The 21,151-nt window shown below is 41.7% G+C and overlaps 1 protein-coding gene across 3 annotated transcripts in view; it reads left to right on the top strand.

Moving 5' to 3' along the window:
* Positions 1–13,766, top strand: part of PSPH (phosphoserine phosphatase) — a 28,893-nt gene extending 15,127 nt beyond the window's left edge. For 2 of the 3 annotated variants that reach the window (XM_087889055.1, XM_034420979.3), the window contains 5 exons: positions 4,507–4,662; positions 6,751–6,885; positions 8,866–9,011; positions 11,726–11,874; positions 13,575–13,766. In XM_087889055.1, coding sequence (XP_087745181.1) covers positions 4,507–4,662; positions 6,751–6,885; positions 8,866–9,011; positions 11,726–11,874; positions 13,575–13,685 — 697 coding nt within the window. In that variant the 3' untranslated portion in view covers positions 13,686–13,766. Of the gene's footprint in view, positions 1–4,395; positions 4,663–6,750; positions 6,886–8,865; positions 9,012–11,725; positions 11,875–13,574 lie in introns of those variants that run through there. The other variant, XM_034420978.3, reaches the window with a different exon arrangement.
* The last annotated feature ends 7,385 nt before the right edge of the window (positions 13,767–21,151 follow it).

The raw sequence follows: 21,151 nt of genomic DNA, 5'->3' as shown, positions 1-21,151 counted from the left end.
CTGCATTGGTTTGCAATGGAGTGTACCCTTCTAAAATAAGGAGGACTTTGCTTTTCGATTTTTTAAAGTCCCAGCCTCTGTGGTGCAAGATCTTATCCCTGACAGGGAGATGATCCGAAGAGGCCTAACCCAACCCTGAAGGGGAGCCTGCTTGGAAGCCCCGCTGTGTGCTGCCATCAGCTCAATCATGTAAGAGAGAATTGATATACAAAAGGAAAGTAGTCCAATTTTTCCTTCTACTGGTGAGGAAAGACTTCCTACAGTTGCTCGCTCAGTGTAATTATATTATGTCCCTGACAATGGACAGTATATGAACTATGGTTTAAGTCAGGGGTAGGTATGTATCATCAGAAATCCTTTTTTGGGATACTGTAGAGGCCAATCAGGATTATGCTGCTGAATTTCAGTCTCAAACCACCAAATAAATCCCTGAAATTTTCTATCAGTTTCCTGCAGGGAAATAGATGAGTTATGTATCTGCTAGGTTCATACCTATAAAAAGGTTAACAGCTTCCCAACCAAATAATCCTATCCCTCTACAGTTAGCTTTAAGTGCTCCCACAGGAATGCTCATACAGGAACAACAACAAGCCAGCACTGGCATGTTTCAAATTTCCACATTCTTGGGTACCTTTGGAAAACTAAATTTCCCCACCTTCAGGTGCAGTTGGACTAAGTGTTCTGGCACGGGTGTCAGCAACCTGCGGCTCCGGAGCCGCATGGCTTCCTTTGGGCTCTCTGCTGTGGCTCCATCACTGGCTGCCCCCCACCTCCCCCTCCCCCCCAGTCACTCCTTGCCTGGCCTGAGAAGGTAAGGGCGATGGCGGGGGATGGAGAAGCGGCCAGGGCAGAGACAGAGAGATACAGAGAGAGGGGGAGAGAGGGGGGAGGGAGTGAGGGGGAGAGAGAGAGAGAGATGTCAAAAGGGTTTTGTGCTTTCCAGTGTTTTTTAACCGGTTCTCTGCCCTAATGATCATCTGGGGTAGGCATGGCTAGGGGGTATGTGACTGGTAGAAGTGAGTGAGGTTGGGTTGGCCACACCCACCCAGGTTTTGTGGCTCCCGGTGTTTTCTTTTCTGTGGAAAACAGGTCCATATGGCTCTTTGAGTGTTTAAGGTTGCCGACCCCTGTTCTGGCATATTTGTCTGCCATATCTTCCTCTTTTGGAGCCAGTCCAAGTGTTCCCATCCCAAGAGGGTCTAAAAAGCTTCTAATATCCAAAGTGAACCCATCTGGTGGAGAAACTTTGTCTTGGATCCAACATCCAAGAAACATATTTATCATGTCTGAAAAGCATTATTGGAGCAAAGGCATGCCCTTTCAGGACTATGCTAAATTAAAATGGAATGGATTGGTACAGAGCTGTTTATGTCACGTCTGTTACTCACTGCAGCTCTTTGGAGCTGGGGGAAAAAACCCAGCTACCAGGCATCAGCAAGTTTCTCATCTTTGGTTTATGGTATCACTGGATAGTCCAAAGAACATACAGCAAACCCATGAGGCTTTGGTGCGGCCCATAAAATGCCATCTTGTTTGGCTGCTTAAAAACTGGTAGTAATACTGGTTTTCCACAGCAAACCACCTACGGCTGTATTTCAGCAGTAAGCTGTTTTGAAATTTCTGCATAATTATGGTTAGAAAAAATGGGTCTGAGAAATAACTATGTTCATATTTTAGGTCAGCATTCAGTACTTTACAAAAGCTCTGAAAAAGAAAAAAGGAGGGGGGGGAAAGAGTGGGAAGTCCTACCTATTTATGCCAGTTTTTTGCACATCTTTGTATGCCAAGGTACTCACAGCTCCCTAGATAGCATCTACAGAACTCCAACTCTAAATAAAATTTGTAATATTGAAAATTAAAGATAGTTGCCGGTACAATGTTAAACAATTGCCAGATTTTGTGCGATTTTTGTGTACTTATGGTACATGAATTTTGGAGATGTCAAGTGAGGATGTCAAATCTAGTAATCTCTCAAAATTTCAGCGGTTTTAAAAATCCATTTGAGGTCTTAAAAAGTGACCTAGCTTTTGTTTATTCTTACTAGAGTTTTCATTTTATATATATTTAGCTGAAAAGAATTTGACTAGTTTCCCCAAGTGGCTCACTTTTTCTATGAATGCTCAGGTGTATGTTTATAAAGCTCCTCCGCATGTACCAGTATGGGCCAGTAAAATATCATTGCATGGCAGGCACATGTTTTCCTTTATCACCAAAAGTCCCTATCGCAATCCAGCTTTAATCAGCAGATATTACATCATGATTTGGGGACAGGGTGACGCAGGCAGCTTGGTGCATCTTGGCATGATGTCCCTGTCAAAGTTGGCCAGGTGACATGAGATTGAGTTCTGGTTGGATGTTTATCCTTTCATATTGCCTGGAAAAAAACAGCTGGATGTAGTCCAAAGCTGTGAGCATGTGTCTTTTTCATGGCATTGTGTAACAATGCGTCATATTGCACGGTGTTCCAACCCCGCCCCAGAGTCAAAGCTCTTTCTTCTGCCTTTTCTGGCTTAAAACAAACAGAACATTTGGAAGCCATCAGCAAGTCAAGGCTGCCAGTGAGCAAATGTGAAGGTCCGCTTTCTCAACACTTTCCCAGAGCCTGTCCTTTTACCATAATTGCCACTTCTCGGATTCTGACCACATCCAAACCATAAGCTTAAAGCATAAGTTTAAAGACTTAATTGTCACATCCTACCAGGATATACCGGGACCAATAGCCCGTGTCTTCCTAATGTCAGAGTGAAGTTTGTAAGGCTTCTTTATTTTATAGCCATCACCTTTATTAGTATAAAAACTAATCTATGCTTATACTATAAAATATAATTAGGCCACAGTGAAACAAAAAGCAATGGAAACCTCTAAAAATATTCTTAGGTACAAGCTAAGTTTCAACACTTCCTCATGTTCTCCTGCCTGGTTGGAACATGCTTCACTTAACTCTTCTTTGAGGACCCCACCTGATGATGCAGCCTTCTTCTTACCCCAACCCATCCATGAGATCATCTAACTTCGATCTGATCTGATTTATAAGTGGTATTCCCCATCTTTTCCTCATGTAAGCTTTGCTATGTGTGCACAATTTGTGGCATATTGATGGCAGTTAGTGGTGATGACACGGCAGAGGTTATGATCTATCCAGGATCTCCCTTCCAGTTGCCAACATCTCCTCTAGACTCTAGAAAGAGTACAGAGAAGAGCAACAAAGGTGATTAGAGGGCTAGAAGATGAAACATATGCTGACTGGTTGCAAGAACTGGATATGACTAGTCTAACGAAGAGAAGAACTAGGGATGACATGATAGCAGTCTTCTAATATTTGAAGGGCTGTCACAAAGAAGAGGCGAACAACCTATTCTCAAAGCACCTGAAGACAAGACAAGAAGTAATGGATGGAAACTTACCAAAGAGAAATCCAACCTAGAATTAAGAAGAAATTCCCTGACAGTGAGAATAATTAATGAGCGGAATGGGTTGCCTTCAGAAGTTGTGGCTGCTCCATCACTGGAGGTTTTTAAGAAGGGATTGGACAGCCATTTGTTCAGAATGATATAGGGTCTCCTGCTTGAGTTGGGAGTAGAAGACCTCCAAGGTCCCCTCCAATTTTGTTGTTCCATTGACACTTTGGCTTTTGATCAGACATCTGGTTGCCACAACCAGGGTAGTCTTAAAAAGCATGTGGAAAATAATAACTTATGTTTAGGATGAAGGGGATCTTGTATAGTTCCTATTCTTGTGACTGAATGGATCTTCTTGATGCAATCATTTATTATCATTATATATAGAAACATCCCATTCCAGTTGCTAATGAAAAACTCTTGTTTTTTCCTCATGGTGCTGATTCTTCCCCTTCCCCACAATTATACACTTGTAATACTTCCTTTTTAATTTTCCTCTTGTTCTTTGGTTAAACTTTAAGACTCTGGTTTCATTCCCTGGGATATCAAAAATGATTATTTACTTTGCCTTCAATCCAATTTAAGATGGATTCTTTTAGTGTTCCGCTGTATTTATGTCAAGAGCTCTGACTACCAGTTGATGGTGCTTTTGACGGGGAGCAAGACTGTATAACTGGAGGGGATAGTTTGCTTAAAACTATCACCAAAGATGGTTATTTTTATTCAAGAGGTAAAATTCATTTTGTGGAATTTTTGGATAGCAAAGAGTAAGATAGATGGCCACTCCTGGAGGAAAAATCCTTCTCTTTAGTAAATGTGTGCGATACCTCAGATGGACTGTGTCAGTGAAAGTTTCAAGAATGGTTAACTCAAAGGGGGGGGCAACCTTGATTGTCTGCCCATTTCTCTGCTGCCCCTGAAGCCAGCAAATCAGCAGCGTCCTCTACCCCCCTCCTCCACTCCCTGCTCTTGCTTAAAAAGGAGCTGCGGCATTAGCTTTCCCCTCTCAACACAGGGCTTTCAGCCACAGATCTGCTTCTAAGATGGCCCAACTGAGGGTACAGGCTGGCAACATCCAGAATGACTTCATCTATCTTTCACATAACAGGAAGGTTCCCAAAAAGATGTCTTCTATCATGGAGATGAAAGAAATCTTCCTCAATGCTGATGCCGTTTGCTTCGATGTGGACAGCACAGTCATTAAAGAAGAGGGCATCGATGAACTGGCAAAATTCTGTGGTGTTGGAGATGCGGTGGCAGAAATGTAAGTATGATTGTGTCTTGCTTGATGCTTTTGAGAAGAGAGAGCAGACATTGAGATACTTCTTCAGTTCGGTTGTCCAGTTCTTTACTTCAGAACTGAAGAAGCTTCTTGGATGAGAAGTGAAACATCTTCAAGGAAAAACAAAGAAAGTCCAGCTGTCTTTTGAAAAAGCACCTTTGGGGCACAGACATGGAAATTTGTTCACCCAAAAGACTGTGTGTTCAACAGTGTGTTTGACCTGAATCTGAGAAGTCAGGTCAAAGCCACTGGCCTGTATATGATGATGACTGCTCTTACCAACAAAAACCGTTTATTAAATACATTAAATTTATAGGTTTAATGTTTGGGTTTGGTTGCCCATCTAAAGTCCTTCATGAGAGTTGCTTAGTTTTATCAGATCTTAGATCATGTACAGAGTCTTCTAATGAAGCTTCTTGAACAAATAATTGTGAGCAAGCATCTAACAAGCATATACAGATCAGAACTATTTCTAGTCTGAGAAACCAGTTTTGTAGTTACCTTTGAAACAGATCATAAACACTAAAGTCAAGAAGATGGAAGGCAGGAAAATTATACAAGGAATATTGCTTCTCTTTGACCGAATCAAACCACTGCTTTAAATATATTGATATGACAACATATACTCATTTTGAGTTCATCTATTATCTCATTGGAAGCTGCTTCATGGCACAATCAGAACGCTGCTAACTTTTTCCCCCTAGTATGGCATCTTAAATCTTTAGTAATGCAGCAAGCTTTGTCTTTTGTATTTCTTCAATATGACTTACAAAGTAACTCTAAAGTTTGCCTGTGCTTTTGCTTACTTTGGCATTTCACTGAATAACACAGAGAAAATTATCAGAGACTGTATGTGCAAAGATGAAAAGACAATTGAGGTAGCTCTGTGATGAAGAATAAAAAAACCTTGTGTAATTTTATTATCAGTCCAAGGCCTTTATATCTCATACCTTCAGTATAACATTCAGTGTCTGTGTGGATTTGAAACTTTTGTGATACCATATAATTAATCATGAGAGATTCAGTTAAGCTTCCTGTAAAATTTGTTTCATAATGCCATGTGGGTTTTCGAGTATCTCTGGCACAACTTTAATGTACAGTTTAGAAATGCATCTACAGTAAACTTTTAGAATAGCTGTGTTGTAAAGTATCTTTACAAAATAGCTATGTTGTGGTCAGTATCTGGCATTTTCAGGACCAGGTCTAAATGCTGAGAGATTCTGTTGGATTTTCTGCTTGCCCAAGCCAGAACACAGTGTGAATTGACAATGGATGTGAAAAGTTCCTGTAGCTGGTCATGTCTGTCCAAAAAGTTGCTGACCACAGCTACACAGTTGTTATTGCCTCCAGTACTTACAGTATGTATTTTTTCACTGTCCTCTTGCTACTTCTAGTTAAACCAGCTGTGCAAGTTCCTGGCATTTTTTGTTTGTTTTTTTTAAATAATGAAAGAGAAATGCCAGCCTGTAATGGGTGTAGTTGAGAAATTATTTAACACTGTTGTGGTACAAGAACACAGGGCATTTACCATTGTTAGGTTGCATAACCATAAGAACTTTTAATTCCTTTTAAAAACCACTTAAGGATCATACTGGAAATACTATATGTGTCATTTTTAACACTGAAATAGCATCTACAGGTGATTGGGATTGAGGCAACATTCACAGACATTTATTCATCCAAATTGTTATTTGGGCTTTTATTGTTTGTAAGTCACCCAAAGTCTCAGAGAGTGAGTGCGCGGCCATATAAAACTTCAAAATAAATAAATAATAAACAAACTTAGCATTAGTGAACATCGGGTTCCAGCTTTTGAACAGCAGCTTGAAAAAGTCAGTATTATCCTCTTTATGGATTCCATAAACATGTATTTGGCCATTATGGGGAATGGACTGCCCGAAACAGTATTTGATATAGTGGGGAGCCCTTATATTCTTACATCACAGAATAAATTTTCAGTGGGTTTCCACAATACATTCTAGTTTATCAGATTTGTGTATTGAAACTCCTCAGGAGATCCTTCTGCTTTCCTTAAAAGTCTGAAATGAATTTCTTTGACTCCTAATTTAGGACTCGCAGAGCAATGGGAGGTTCAGTAACATTCAAGGCAGCTTTAACTGCACGGCTAGGCCTCATACGACCTTCCTACGAACAAGTGCAGAAATTAATATCAGAGCATCCACCCCAGTTAACGCCAGGAATAAGGTAAGAAATATTAGGAATGGTTATGTTTTGCAATATTCCCAAGATGTATTTTTCCCATGGAGATTGTCATAGGTCCTTGCTGTGTGTTCCTAGGATCTTATGAAAGACATAGTACAATAATGCTGCACTGGGACTTGAACCTTTGAGTTGGATTCTCTCTCCCCCCCCTGTTTATTAAGGCAATCCATCAAAGCATACAAGCTGCTCCTGAATTCAGGCAAGATTATCTTTGCTCCCCCTCCTTTGTCTTGCCCATTGCCAGTTGAGATTAAAATCCATTGCAATAACACTATTTTTTTCATTGTACTCAAACTGCAGCCAAACTTTGCTTTATCTGCTTGTTTTCAAGCTACAACGTGGAATTTGGATTCTGATCGGGGGATTTTCATCTTTGGTTCTGGGTGCAACTGCATTCCTTGACTCAAAGTTGGTGAACAGTTTGGGTTCCTCCTGGACTCATGGCTCCTATGAAGAACAGATGACAGCTATGTCCAGGAAGTCCTTTGCACTGCTTTATCTTGTGCATAAATTGCCCCCATTTTTAGATCAGGAGGCCCTGTTCATTGTCATGCATGCCTTAGTCATCTCCCTGTTGGATTTCTGCAGTGGTCTCTACAAATGACTGCCTTCTAAGTTGCTGCAACTGGTCCAGAGTGCAGTAGTACAGGCACATTGGTATGTCCATGTAAGACCACTACTGTGTTCTGTGCATTGCAACAGCTCCTGATAGGCTTCTGGGTGTGATTCAAAAGTTAGTTATCATCTATAAATCCCTGTATGGAACAGGGCTGTTATTTTCAGGATCATCTACTTCTTGTTATTTCTGACAGTCCCAAAATTACACACCAAGGTAACAGTCCTTTGTTTGAAGTAGTCATACAATGGGACCTAGAAGACATGTCTATTCTGTTGCTTCCCCTGTCCTTTGGAACAATCTCTCCTAAGGTATGGGTGGCTCTGACCCCTTATTCTTTCACAGAACTGTGAAGACCTTACTTTTGTCTTATCCCAGCTTCTGCCAACCTTGCAGTTCGAAAGCACATAAAAAATGCAAGTAGAAAAATAGGGACCACTTTGGTGGGAAGGTAACAGCGTTCCGTGTGCCTTTGGCATTTAGTCATGCCGGCCACATGACCATGGAGACGTCTTTGGACAGCGCTGGCTCTTCAGCTTTGAAACTGGATATGAGCATCACCCCCTAGAGTCAGGAACGACTAGCACATATGTGCGAGGGGAAACTTTACCCTTACCTTTACTGGACTAAAATGATAGTTCTTTTGTGAAAATGAGCTTTTGCTATGCCCAGACTTGGCTATTTGAGGAGTTTAGTATCATATTTTTATTTCTCCTTCATATTAAGAAGTCTACAAGTTTAGAGCTCATTCTGAGCTAACCCTCTTGGGTTGGTTTTTTTTTTTTTTCTCTTTTTGTCTACTCAAAAAAAGAAAAGGGGAGGGGAATCTCCACATAGCTGTAAATCTGTGAAAATCACCAACTTTCAGTTCCCATCCTAGAGTCATGTGCTACCCAGTCAAGGTCAGTCTCATGACCATAAAAACAGGGCCAAGAAATCATGGTGCCAGATTTTGATTAAAAAAAACCTTGGAGTTATTGCCCTGGTGGTGCAGTGGTTAAAGTGCAGTATTTTAAGCAAACTCTGTCCACAGCCTGAACTTCGATTCTGACAGGGCTCAAGATTGATGCAGCCTTCCCTCCTTCTGAGGTGGGTAAAATTAGGACCCAGATTATTGGGGACAATATGCAAATAATGGTTCTACATTGTAAACTTCTCAGAGAGTGCTATAAAGTGCTATGGAGCAATATATAAGCCTGAATGCTGCTGTTGTTTGTTGGGAGTGCTCATTATGGGTCTATTATGCAGATGATAATAATGCAGATAGCAAACAAAAACCACCTGTTTGAATGTATTCGTTCCTTTCCCCTGACCTTATGGTCTCTATTTTTTTTTCCCCCTTAAAGAGAACTCGTCAACCGGCTCCACCAGCGCGGTGTCCAGGTTTTCTTAATTTCTGGAGGGTTTCAGAGCATTGTCGAACATGTCGCCTCACAATTAAACATACCAACAGCAAATATCTATGCCAACAGATTGAAGTTCTACTTTAATGGTAAAATTTTCCATATGATTGAATTTAGAACTGATAAGGTTGTTGACTTAATAGGGACCAAAGATAATAATAATAATATCTCTATGATGTATTAACTGAAACAGAATTATAGAACATCTCAATTCTGTAGCAACAAAATCAAAGTCTGTTGCCTTAAAAAAAATGAAATATATAAGAATTATTTGAAGACTAGCTACAGTAATCAATGTGAAAATTTATTCCATATAAGATTAAATCATTTCTTCCTTCATTGTTGAAATTTACATTTAGTAGGTATTCGTTTGTACTTCTAAGCATAGGGTTTATTTTTTCTCCCCAACAACCAGCTTGTGAAGTTGGTTGCAAGCAAGACTGGCCAAATCACCCAGGGAGTTTCTCAAACTGAGAATGAACTAGAATCTGGGTTCCCCCACTTTTACTTTGGTATGTTAACCACTGGACCATATTGCCTCTCATGAGCAGAAAGGCTTTTTAAATTACCTTTTTACTTGAACTTTCTTTTTTGATTTGGAACTCTGGAAAATAATGGTATTCTAATACATGTATGTATGGCCAGATGATACATTTCCATTGAAAAATAATAAAGTTGCAAACAAATTTAGATTAGAAGTGGGAACCTATTTCAGATGAAGGTTGCAGTATTTTATGGCATACCCAAGAAGGCTCAAAACCCAAAATGTGTGTCATACCTACATTTTAGCACTTCCTCACTGGTAGATCAGTCCATTTTCATCCATGCATGAAGAAAATGGCTACTCGTTTCTCACACATAATTCAAATTAATGACCATGCACTCTATGCACAGAGGGCCTTTTCCGAGGTAGCTAAACCTCCACTTGGCCTTAACAAGCCAACTGACAAGTCTCATTGCCAGTTCATACAATAAGTCAAGGTTTGCTGCATATTTCTTACAGATCTTCTAGTGACTTTTCACACTACAGAATACATTTCAGAAATGTGAATAAAGTGTACTGTAAAACTAGTTTGTTGAGCTGTCTGCAAAAAGGATCTTTGGGGTTATAAATATCTGAGAGCTTTTAGCCTTAGGACACTTAAGCTTCTCAAATTTCTGGGTTGGCAATTATGGGCTCCATTTGCTTTTTTAGAACATAAAGCAGAACTAAAAGTCCATTAGGCCAGCTGTGTCTAACCTGATCATGTAGCTGAGAACTCTGGGGATTGTAGTCTGGATGGCAAAGGAAGGGGAAGACTGGTTTATTCCAGCTTCCTGCTTCCCAAAGAAGTCAACAAGCCACAAGTTTCTCTTGAAGCAGCAGGTCCCTGGCCTTCATCTTTTGCTTTCCCATCAGCTAGGATTCAGCAGTATATAGATTTAGAGATTCTGTTCCAACATCATAGCTAATAATCTGTAAACTACTGTGACCCTGACTAAATCTTCCCTGCTTCCAAACTGCAGAAATTTTAGCCTGTTCTTGTAGAAAAGGTTTTCCAAACCTGTTCCCCTCTGGAATATTTTGAATTGTTCAATTTTTTTTTAGATCATAGATCTAGTTGTTGCGTAAGTTGACCCTCAGCTGGGAAAACAAGTTGAAGTGAAATCTTTAGACTGTAAAAGGTTGCGCTTGAAGAATTAGGCCTGCTAATCAGTTTCCCAGTTATGAAACATCAATTGCCCAGGTAATGTAAAACAAGTAATTTCTTCCAAGGGTTAAGATTTGATACTTTGCTTTGGCACATGGTAAGAGCAAGGGGTGTGTTGCTGAGATCAGCTTGTTTATTGAGCAATCAGCAGGGTCTCTTATCCATTAGCTGACATACAACTACAAGGTTAAGATATCCTGCTAGTGATATCCCACTGATAGCCAGGCTCAGCTGATTTGGAACATTGCAATAAACAGGATCATTCAAGTGTGTGGTACTTGGCTTTAGATTAATCACTCTGTATTGCCAGGGGGACAAATAGAAGCAAATGTGAAGGATCAGAATTTTTCCATTGTCTGTTCTAATCCTTTTTGCTTGTAGAGAAGGATAGGAAGCCTGAATATATAGAGAAAGGGGGGAATAGTAATTTCCCCCAAACTTTAAATGATGGAATCAGAACCTAATGTGTTTGGGACCTATTTTCAGGATTTAGTTTTGAAATTAATGGCCTAATAATAGACATTTGAGCCCCTGAGCATGAAAGAAAAAGTTTCTTCCTCTTCAGAGGAAAATAGCCAAATTCATGTACTAAGATTATTAAAACAGATTATTAAGACAGAATCAGGATGGCATAATGATTAAAGGATCAGAACGGCATGGAGAGACACAGATTCTAGACCAGGGGTCTCCAACCTTGGCAATTTTAAGACTTGTGGACTTCAACTCGCAAAGCTGGCTGAGGAATTTTGGGAGTTGAAGTCCACAAGTCTTAAAGTTGCCAAGGTTGGAGACCCCTGTTCTAGACCACCTCAGCCCTAAAATCTTCCTGGGTGACTCTGGGCCACTCTCATTCCAAGTTCTTGTTGTAGTTTGGTCTCATTCTGGTCTTCTGAATGAAAAGGTAAGATATAAATCCAACATGCGAATAAAAGCTAGATTTCTAACCAGAGAATGGATTTCCCAGACTTGAAATCTTTTGTATCAGAATTCCGATGATTAGAATTTCCCTAAGGACATTTTTCTCCCTTTCTCAGACTTCTAACATCCTTGAAATTCTCCCTAGTATTTTGGGACAGCCAGTCAAGGTGTTTCCCTTTGTGTCATTTATTTAGGAGAATACGCCGGTTTTGATGAGACACAGCCAACAGCTGAATCAGGTGGTAAAGGACAAGTCATCAGTTACTTGAAAGAACAGTTTCAATTTAAGAAAGTAGTTATGGTTGGAGATGGAGCAACAGATATGGAAGCCTGCCCTCCAGCAGTGAGTATCAAAGATGGACGTTTCAACCACAATTTAATTTTTATTTACCCTTCTTCCTGTTGGTCTAGGGCAGGAGTGTCAAACTTTATTTCATTGAGGGCCGCATCAGGGTTGTGTTTGACTTCAGGGGCCTGGGGGTGAGTGGCCAGAGGGGCATGGCTAGCTCCACATCACTCGCCGAGGCTCCACTTTTGGCCATGACGGCCTCCTGCAGCCGGCCTCACCCAGTCTGCTTGGGGTCCATTTTCACTGGCAGAGGGCTGCAGGAGGCTGTCGTGGCTGAAAACAGAGCCCCGGGAGGGCCATGCGCTGCTCCTCCAAGCTCTATTTTTGCTGGCAGAGGCACCACGGGCCAGTCCTTCACTGTTTCCAGGGCAAACCTGTGTACCAGATCTAAGCACCCTGCGGGCCAGATCTGGCCTACGGGCCTTGAGTTTGACACCCCTGGTCTATGGGAATTCTGTGCTGAGTTTCCTGTATTTTTATCTCCACAGAGATTGGGATAGGCAGTGTGTCAGAGACCAAGACTCACCAAAAGCTGGGGAGCCTTTTTGGCCCCGTTTAAATGCAGTAAACCCCTTATAAATCAGTCAGCAGATTTGCCTGGCATATACTATATAAAAGTGGTCTAATCTAGCCTCCTGATAAAACACAGATTCACCTGTCTTCCTTTCAATTTTCTCACTCCAGAAAGATTTACCTGCACTTTCCCAACCTTAGTATTAAGAAAAGCAACTTAATTTACACATTACAGTGCAAAAATCTACACACCATTTATACAAAATGAACCCACAAAGCATGCAGATGAAAAAGGGGAGCCTTTTTAAAAATTCATTTTTTGGTACATACTTCTCCATAAGGAACCAAGCATGATTCCCATTCCTGGTTAATAATTATCACTCATTGTTAATTATTGTCTTTTATATCTTCTGGGGGAGGGGAGGCAAATCAGAATGAATAGATCATGGAACAATCAGAACATTTAGATTTGGCATTCAGAAGCAAAATCCTCGTGCTGGTCACGGTAGTTGGCCAGCTTGACATTTAAAGGCAAATATTTCTCCTTTATTAGATCAGTGGATTTAGATTTGGAATTTTGGATGACCAAATAAAGGAGGGCAATGCAGTGCCTCCTGGGTAGGAAAGATATGGTGCTAGGCTAGCCAAAAGAAGTTATTTCAGAATCATTTCCTCTAAAGAATTTTTAACAGTGGACAACACAACATAAAGCAGTGATTCAGGGCGGCTAAGGATAAAAGATACAGAAAGAAAAGCAAAAAATCAAAAAAAAAAATTGTAGCACTTTCCTGACTAACACATTTATTAAAAGGCACACACTTTAATAACATTGATTAGTTGGCACTCACACCCTCTCGTTTTTGACCACTGTATAGACTAACACAGTTCTCCTCCTACATTATCTAACCACGGGAAGCATTAAGACCGAAAGGCAGGAATTCCACAAGTGGAATTTGCCTGACTATTAATATCTTTATTTTCTCAAACGTCCATGTGCCCAAAGTATTTAATTCTCCTAAGAATAAACAACCATTCAGTCTTGCTGTTCATAAGTGTTGCTTTTTCAATTGTTACTAGAGGATGAGGACACATTTCCAATTTGTCCATGACTTGTGAACTCTGAAATGGTCTCTAGGGAGAGGAAGAATAACCCCCAGCTTGTCTGTTTTCTGTTTGCCCAGGACTGTTTCATCGGCTTCGGGGGCAACGTTGTACGGAAACAAGTAAAAGAAAAAGCGAAGTGGTACATCACTCATTTTGACGAGTTGCTGAAAGAACTGGAAGAACGATAAATTATTAACTAGACTTATTTTATTAATACTTATTGTAGGTAGATATATAATTATGCAATTAAACATATTGTTATTTGCAAATGGATGTGTTCTGGACTGTTCATTTATGGCTCTGCAGGAGGGCATAGCCATCACTACTATCATTTTCCTCTGAACACCCATAATTCAGATTATGAGGAAATTGCACCTGTATAAAAATCATAGCAAAGCTTTATTTGCCATTGAAGATGGGAAAATAATGATAACAATATGTCACCAGGCTCCCAAAAACTGTAAGCAGTTTATAAATTGTTAAAAATATTTAAAAATAAGGAAACAACAATAAAAAGAAAACATTAAAATAAAAAAAAAGGACAAAAATGGCAGAAATGATATAATTGGATGGTAAAACGAGGGTTTCAATAAATGAGGTATCTCATAACTAGTACCCATAATCCACTTAGAAAAATAGTCTGGGGATTCAGACATGAGGGAAAGGAGATTGGGAAAAAGTTAAGAATGGAACAAGAGAAGAAAGATAAATTTTGTTCATCAAAGAAGCAGCAAACTATGATGTGAAGAAGGCAGCATCAAAATGAAAGGGAAGAGAAGATAAAGGGAATAAAAATGGAACTGTAAAACAAGAGATTGAAATTCAAAATGTATATCCTGCTTCAATCTTAATTTTTCAGGTGTCATTTGATAAGTATAAGAGGAATATCACCAGTTCTTCGGCAAACATTTAAAATCAAAATAACTGAAGTCAAGCCATTTAAAGCAGTATTGAAACAAGGAATATGTTTCCAGCCTCATGTCTCCTGCAGCTTTGAGGCCAACCCTGATTTGCAGAAGTCCATGTAACTTTCAGAGATAACATTCTCAGTCTGTCTGAGGTTCAGTGAAATATAATATAGTGGCTCACAACTGCCATATGTTACACTTCAATATAAGCCAATGACAGGATTCGCACATTAACCACAGTGTGATTTACAGTACCTGTTTCTAATTCTGCATGTTATATAATCCTGCAAATGTGGCTTATTCAATAGACCATGGTTCAATCAAACCACAAAAGAGGTGACTTCAGAATACAACATTAGATGCATATCCCAAGCCAAGAAGGGATTTAAGAGATCAGAAGTGGAGAACTGCAAGGGAAATGGTATGCAGATTACCAATCTATCCAGCTCCCCTTTCCTGACAGCCCATCCCACCCATATTCCCAAACTTGCATTGGCTGAGTTCACAAATTATGCCAAGCCACAAGTTAAATTTGATTTATCGAACATGCCACAATTGTCTGGGTTCACACTTTCCACCCAGCAATCATAGCAAATTTCTGGATTCAAATTCCATGCTGAACCAAAATCAGGCCAACTCCATTATAGCTTAGTGTGAAGTCTGAACCCAGACAATATTTTTCAACAATAATACCTACCCCAAAGCTCAGGCTGTACCAGCACAAGGCTTTCCTCAGACACTTCTGCTCTATAAAAGTCCAACAGAAATCTGCAGCAATTCCGGTAGGAAAATACTGCCAAGCAGCTTTCCTTCTTAATCTTCAGGCAGGAACAATTGTGGTATTATGCTGGGAGTTGAAGAGCTTGACCCATGGCAGGATTTCTCTTGGAGACATTACAAAAAGAAACCTCACCCCATCCCCTACCCGCTTTTTTTCTCATATTTCTTTTACAGTGGTAGAATTTCATATCCAACCAGTGGTGAAATGTAAAATTTGTTACTACCGGTTCTGTGGGCATGGCTTGGTGGTGGTGGGGGGATGTAATATAACTGAGTGGGCATGGCCAACTTTTTTTTTTACTTTTAAAAACATTTTTTCTACAACCTCTTAAAGCCTCTGACGATCCCAGCTGACTTGCCTAATCGGCAGAGGCTTTTTTTTTTTAAGCCTCTGACGATCCCAGCTGACTTGCCTGATCAGCAGAGGCTTTTTTTTCTTTTAAAAACATTTTTTCTATAACCTCTTTGGCCGAAGAAGTTGTAGAAAAAATACTTTTAAAAGCCTCTGATGATCCCAGCTGAGCCACGCGATCATCAGAGGCTTTTTTTTTTTACTTTTAAAAGCATTTTTTTCGGCCAAAGAGGTTGTAGAAAAAATGCTTTTAAAAATAAAAAAAAGCCTCTGATGATTGTGTGGCTCAGCTGGGCAATGGGGGGTGGGAGGTGGGGCAGGGATTTTTGCTACCGGTTCTCCGAACCACCTGCCTCCATCGCTACTGGATAGGGCAATCCGGTCCAAACCGGGAGCATTTCATCCCTGGATTAAGGCTCATCATTATAAATGTTGGGATTCAATCTAGGAAAATATATCCTCAAAGCTTTTCCTTCATAATCACTGCTGAGAACAGGGATAGATGAAAATTTCTGGAACTTCTGGATTCCGGGAGTTTTGCAGGCCCTGAACAGAATGCAATCCTGCACATTAGATAATGCAGCACTGGCTGAGAAGGGGCATGTTTCTCTTTCCCTTTAGACAACAACACTATAATTTCAGAATTTCAGGTCATCCATAACTGCTCAGCAGAAAAAAAAAAAAGAGAGAGAAAGCAGAACATAAAAACTGTGCTGGATTAGAGTAACAGTTATTATGTCCAGTGTTTCTAAATAATATAGATCTCTGACCTCTAATGCCATTACAGCACAGACAACATAGGCCAGTGTTTCTTGCAGCTTGAAGATGTGAGGACTTCATCTCCCAAGATTCCCAGCCAGTCCATACATCTTCAAGTTGCCAAGGTTGAGAAACTCTGGCATAGACAGTGGAGAATCTCTAGCCTAATAGAAGTGAAAGACAGAAAGAAAATGCAATAATATGTAACAAATTTGCAGACCGTAGTCCATAAATACTGTTGCACAAATCTTTGTTTAATAATATAGTTGTTAGCCCTATGAAATGCTTTGCTTTCAACTTTGTAAATTGAATGAATGGGTTAAGAGAAAGGACTATCAAAATATAGTTATTTAGTTACATCCTCCTCCTCCTCTTTCTCCTCCTCCTCTAAATTGCCCTGAAAGGTGAGCTCAGATACTCTGATGAGCTCAAAAGATGAGCTCAGATATCTGGAAAGAGAATTTCAGCTTATTGTAGAAGTTTCACTTGAAATCCTCTATGTCACTTCTTCCAATATAAAACAGGATTTGGCCTCAAAAGACAGTCCAAGGACACGTGTCTGTCTGGCTGCTGATACACCACATGATTTTCTGAGAATTGTTTTGCCAAACTCATAATACAGTTCTACATTATTCATCAAACTTTACATGAGGACAATGCCAGGTTTTATAAAATATGGTCAAGTTTACAGGCTCTCTCTTAATTGCTTTCTAACCCAAGGCCTCCGGTTGGGTTCCTAGAACATTCTTAAGCAGATTAGTTAAGGACGAAGTGGATGCATCTGTATAACATGCTAAACTTTGCATGCTCACTTTTCTATATCTTAGCATGCTGTGTATCAAAGTATTCCATGATGAAAGAAAGTGGGTTGCAGAAGTTCACATGAATGCAACCTATGTCTTTGTATGGCACCAGCTGTTAGGTATTTTCTCCTTGCTGGCTGGCCTTGTGACATTGGAATTACGTTTTCTTGATTTGATCAAATGGTGCTAGCCAGAGATACAGCTTTGTAATAAATGTGACAAAATTTGTGGAAAGAGCAAGGAGGCCCTTGTATAACAACATTCAAGCAGGAGCCACATATGCTCCCTATAAAGATATCTTTGCTGGAAGGAACTCTTGCATGTTCAAGGGCTTGGGAATTTACTTGGGCAAGTAGAGTCACCCAGAGTAACCATAGAGGTGGAAAGGAAAAAGGAAAGGAATTCCTGCAGAGTTTACTCTGCTAGTAGTTGCCAACTATAGGAGGTGATGCTCATCTGTGTTTCAGGGGGAATGGACAGCATAAAAATTTCATACATAAATAAAAAAATAAGTAATCATATGTTTAGGTTTAGTTGGACTGACTTTATTTTTGAAATTTGATAAGTGTATTGGCCTTTCCCCCTTTTGCCTTTTTCTAATGTGCTTGCTTTATACCCAGAGATTTTGTTTATTGTTTTGTAAGAGAAATTCTGATTAAAAACTTCCCTGACTGTATGGTTACACAGCCATGTTCTGTATTCCAAGACTATTCCAAGAGATGCAGCAAACAAATCGCTATAAATTTGGCCTGGTTGCTGAGCTTCTGAATTGCGGGCGTGCAACTGCCAGGGAGTCCCAACCATTAGAACTTCAACTCTTGGTCGTAAGTACCCCCAGGAAGGTCCATCGTAACTTCAAATGGTCATAAGCTGAGTACTAATTTTATGCTATAGCAGCTTGGTTCACACAGCATGTTTAGCCGTATTTTACAAAAAACAGTAACGTAACATGTGAATGCAGGCCACATACGCACATATCTTCTACCCAAACTTTTAACACTTTCGACAAAAGGATTGCATGGCAATGGGCACACTTTTGTTGGCCAGTGTAGGCTATTAAGTCACTGACTGGTGAAGCTGGATGGATGCCACTGGCCAGTCAGAAAGTTCAAGGGCTTCCATGAAAAAAATCCACTGTTTGACAGACAAAATAAACAGCTGACTTTCAGGGTCAGGGAACATGCCTGGACACATGTCAGAAGCACTCAGAGGGGAAATGATCGGGTGATGCAACACCAAACCTTCACTTTTTCAACTGAAGAGCAAAAACAAAAATAGGGAGCCATATTGATAGCCGCAGCTAACTCCATGTTTGCAACTTAATTCTAGACTTGAAGGGGTTTGCCAGTCCAAAGGAAAAAGGCAATGGCATCTTAGTGAGGACTTTTTCCTCTCGCATGTAAGAATGAATAGAAAATCTTAGGATTTGTTTTAAAAAATGGATAGGAATACACAATTACAGTACAGGAGAGTCTAGTTAATCCTAAGTATGGAAGTCAGTATATCTCAGCCACTATCAAGCTTTGCCTGAATGTGGATCTGCCTGGGCTTGACAAAGGAAAGCAGTACCTGCCTTGATTGGCAAGGAAAATTCATGGTTACCTAGAAAGATCAAAGAAGATGGAGTGGAGGAAACTGGACAGCAAGCACCAGTCTCCCAGCCACAAAGACCCGTTACAAGTGGGAATGCATTATCAGCATACTTTGGGGACAGAGATAGTGGTAAAGAACCTTTAGTGTCACTGCATTGTCTAACTCACATTTGGTAGGCTCTTCAGACAGAATTACTTTTTATTAACATAGGTATACTATAAATTTATTTTTATTTTATTTTTATTAAATTTGTATACCGCCCTTCTCCTGCTGGACTCAGGGCGGTGCACAGCCAAAAATAAAAACATTCCAATACAAAATTTAAAATTTTTAAAAAGAATTACACAACTTTGGCCCAAAATTTAAAACATCTGAACTAAAACCCATAGACAATTAAAAATCTAACATCTCAAAAGGGGGGGGGGGGGTTACACCAGCCCTGCTTGGTGGAAAAGAAAAGTTTTTAGGGCACGGCGAAAAGCCTGGAGATCTGGTATCATGCGTATCTCCGGGGGAAAATCGTTCCAGAGGGCAGGTGCTGCCACAGAGAAAGCCCTCCCCCTGGGGATCGCCAGCCAACACTGCCTGGTTTACGGCACCGAGGAGTCCCTCTCTGTGGGAGCGTACTGGCCGGTGGGAGGCTATCGGCGGCAGAAGATGGTCCCGCAAATACCCAGGTCCTATGCCATGGAGCGCTTTAAAGGTGGTAACCAACACCTTGAAGTGCACCCGGAAGACCACCGGAAGCCAATGCAGCTCACGCAGGAGAGGTGTCACATGGGAGCGCCCCCCCGCTCCCATAATCCCCCGCGCGGCCGCATTCTGCATCAGTTGGAGCCTCCGGGTGTTCCTCAAGGGGAGCCCCATGTAGAGAGCATTGCAGTAGTCCAGGTGGGAAGTGACGAATGCCTGAGTGACTGTGTGTAAGGAGTCCCGATCCAGAAAGGGATGCAACTGGCGAATCAGGTGAACCTGATGAAAAGCCCCCCCGGCCACGGCCATCATATGCTCTTCTAAAGACAGCCGTGCATCCAGGAGGATGCCCAAGTTGCGAGCCCTCTCCGTGGGGGCCAATAACTCGCCCCCAATAGCCAGCGATGGCACCAGCTGGCTATATCGGGATGCCGGAAGCCACAGCCACTCGGTCTTGGAAGGGTTGAGTCGAAGCCTGTTACTCCCCATCCAGATCCGCACGGCCTCCAGGCACCGGGACATTACTTCAAGGGCATCGTTGGGATGGCCTGGGGTGGAGATGTACAGCTGAGTATCGTCAGCGTACTGATGGAACTCCACCCCAAAGCCATGGATGATCTCGCCCAGCGGCTTCACATAAATGTTGAACAGAAGGGGCGAGAGGACCGACCCCTGTGGCACCCCACAAACAAGGCGCCTCGGGGTCAACCTCTGCCCCCCTGCCAACACTGACTGCGTCCGGTCGGAGAGATAGGAGGAGAACCACCGCAGAACGGTGCCCCCCACTCCCAACCCCTCCAACCGGCGCAGCATGATACCATGATCGATGGTATCAAAAGCCGCTGAGAGATCTAACAGGACCAGGATAGAGGAACAACCCCTATCCCGAGCCCTCCAGAGATCATCCACCAACGTGACCAATGCAGTTTCCGTGCTGTGCCCAGGCCTGAAGCCAGACTGGAGCGGATCCAGATAGACAGCTTCATCCAGGTACCCAGGAAGCTGTCGCGCCACCACACTCTCAATAACTTTCGCCACGAAGGGAAGGTTGGAGACCGGACGGTAGTTAGCCAAAACAGCCAGATCCAGAGCGGGCTTCTTGAGGAGGGGCCTTACCACCGCCTCTTTCAAGGCGGATGGCAAGACACCCTCACTCAAGGAAGTGTTGATAATCCCCTGGAGCCAGCCTCATGTAACCTCCCGGGGGGCCAGCACCAACCAGGAGGGACACGGGTCCAATAAACATGTGGTCGCGTTCAGCCGCCCCAGTATCCTGTCCATGTCCTCGGGAGCAACAGGGTCGAACTCCTCCCAAATGACATTCTCAAGACCGGCCTCCATCATTCCGTCTGTACCTACCCAGTCAGAGACCAAACCTTCCCGAATCTGAGTATTTTTATCGTGTAGATACTGAACAAAATCCTCAGCGCGACCCTGCAAGGGATCCTCCCGCGCTTCCAGGTGGAGGAGGGAGCGGGTCACCCTAAACAGGGCGGCCGGGCGGTTATCTGCCGATGCGATAAGAGCGGAAAAATAGTTAGATTTTGCCGCTTTTATCGCCACTAGGTAGGTCTTAATATGAGACCTTACCCATGTTCGGTCGGATTCGGAGCGACTAGACCTCCAACTGCTCTCTAGGCGTCTTTTCCGGCGCTTCATCTCCCTCAGCTCCTCGGAGAACCAAGGAGCCAGGTAAACTCGGTGACGGGTCAGAGGCCGCAAAGGCATGACTCGGTCCAAAGTGTCAGCGGCCGCTCTATCCCAGG

The sequence above is a fragment of the Pantherophis guttatus genome, chromosome 1 (genome assembly GCF_059756535.1).
Source record: "Pantherophis guttatus breed Tessera chromosome 1, ASM5975653v1, whole genome shotgun sequence".
NCBI lineage: Eukaryota > Metazoa > Chordata > Lepidosauria > Squamata > Colubridae > Pantherophis > Pantherophis guttatus.
Note: the sequence above shows the minus strand (reverse complement) of the source record. Positions and strands in the feature narration are given on the sequence as shown.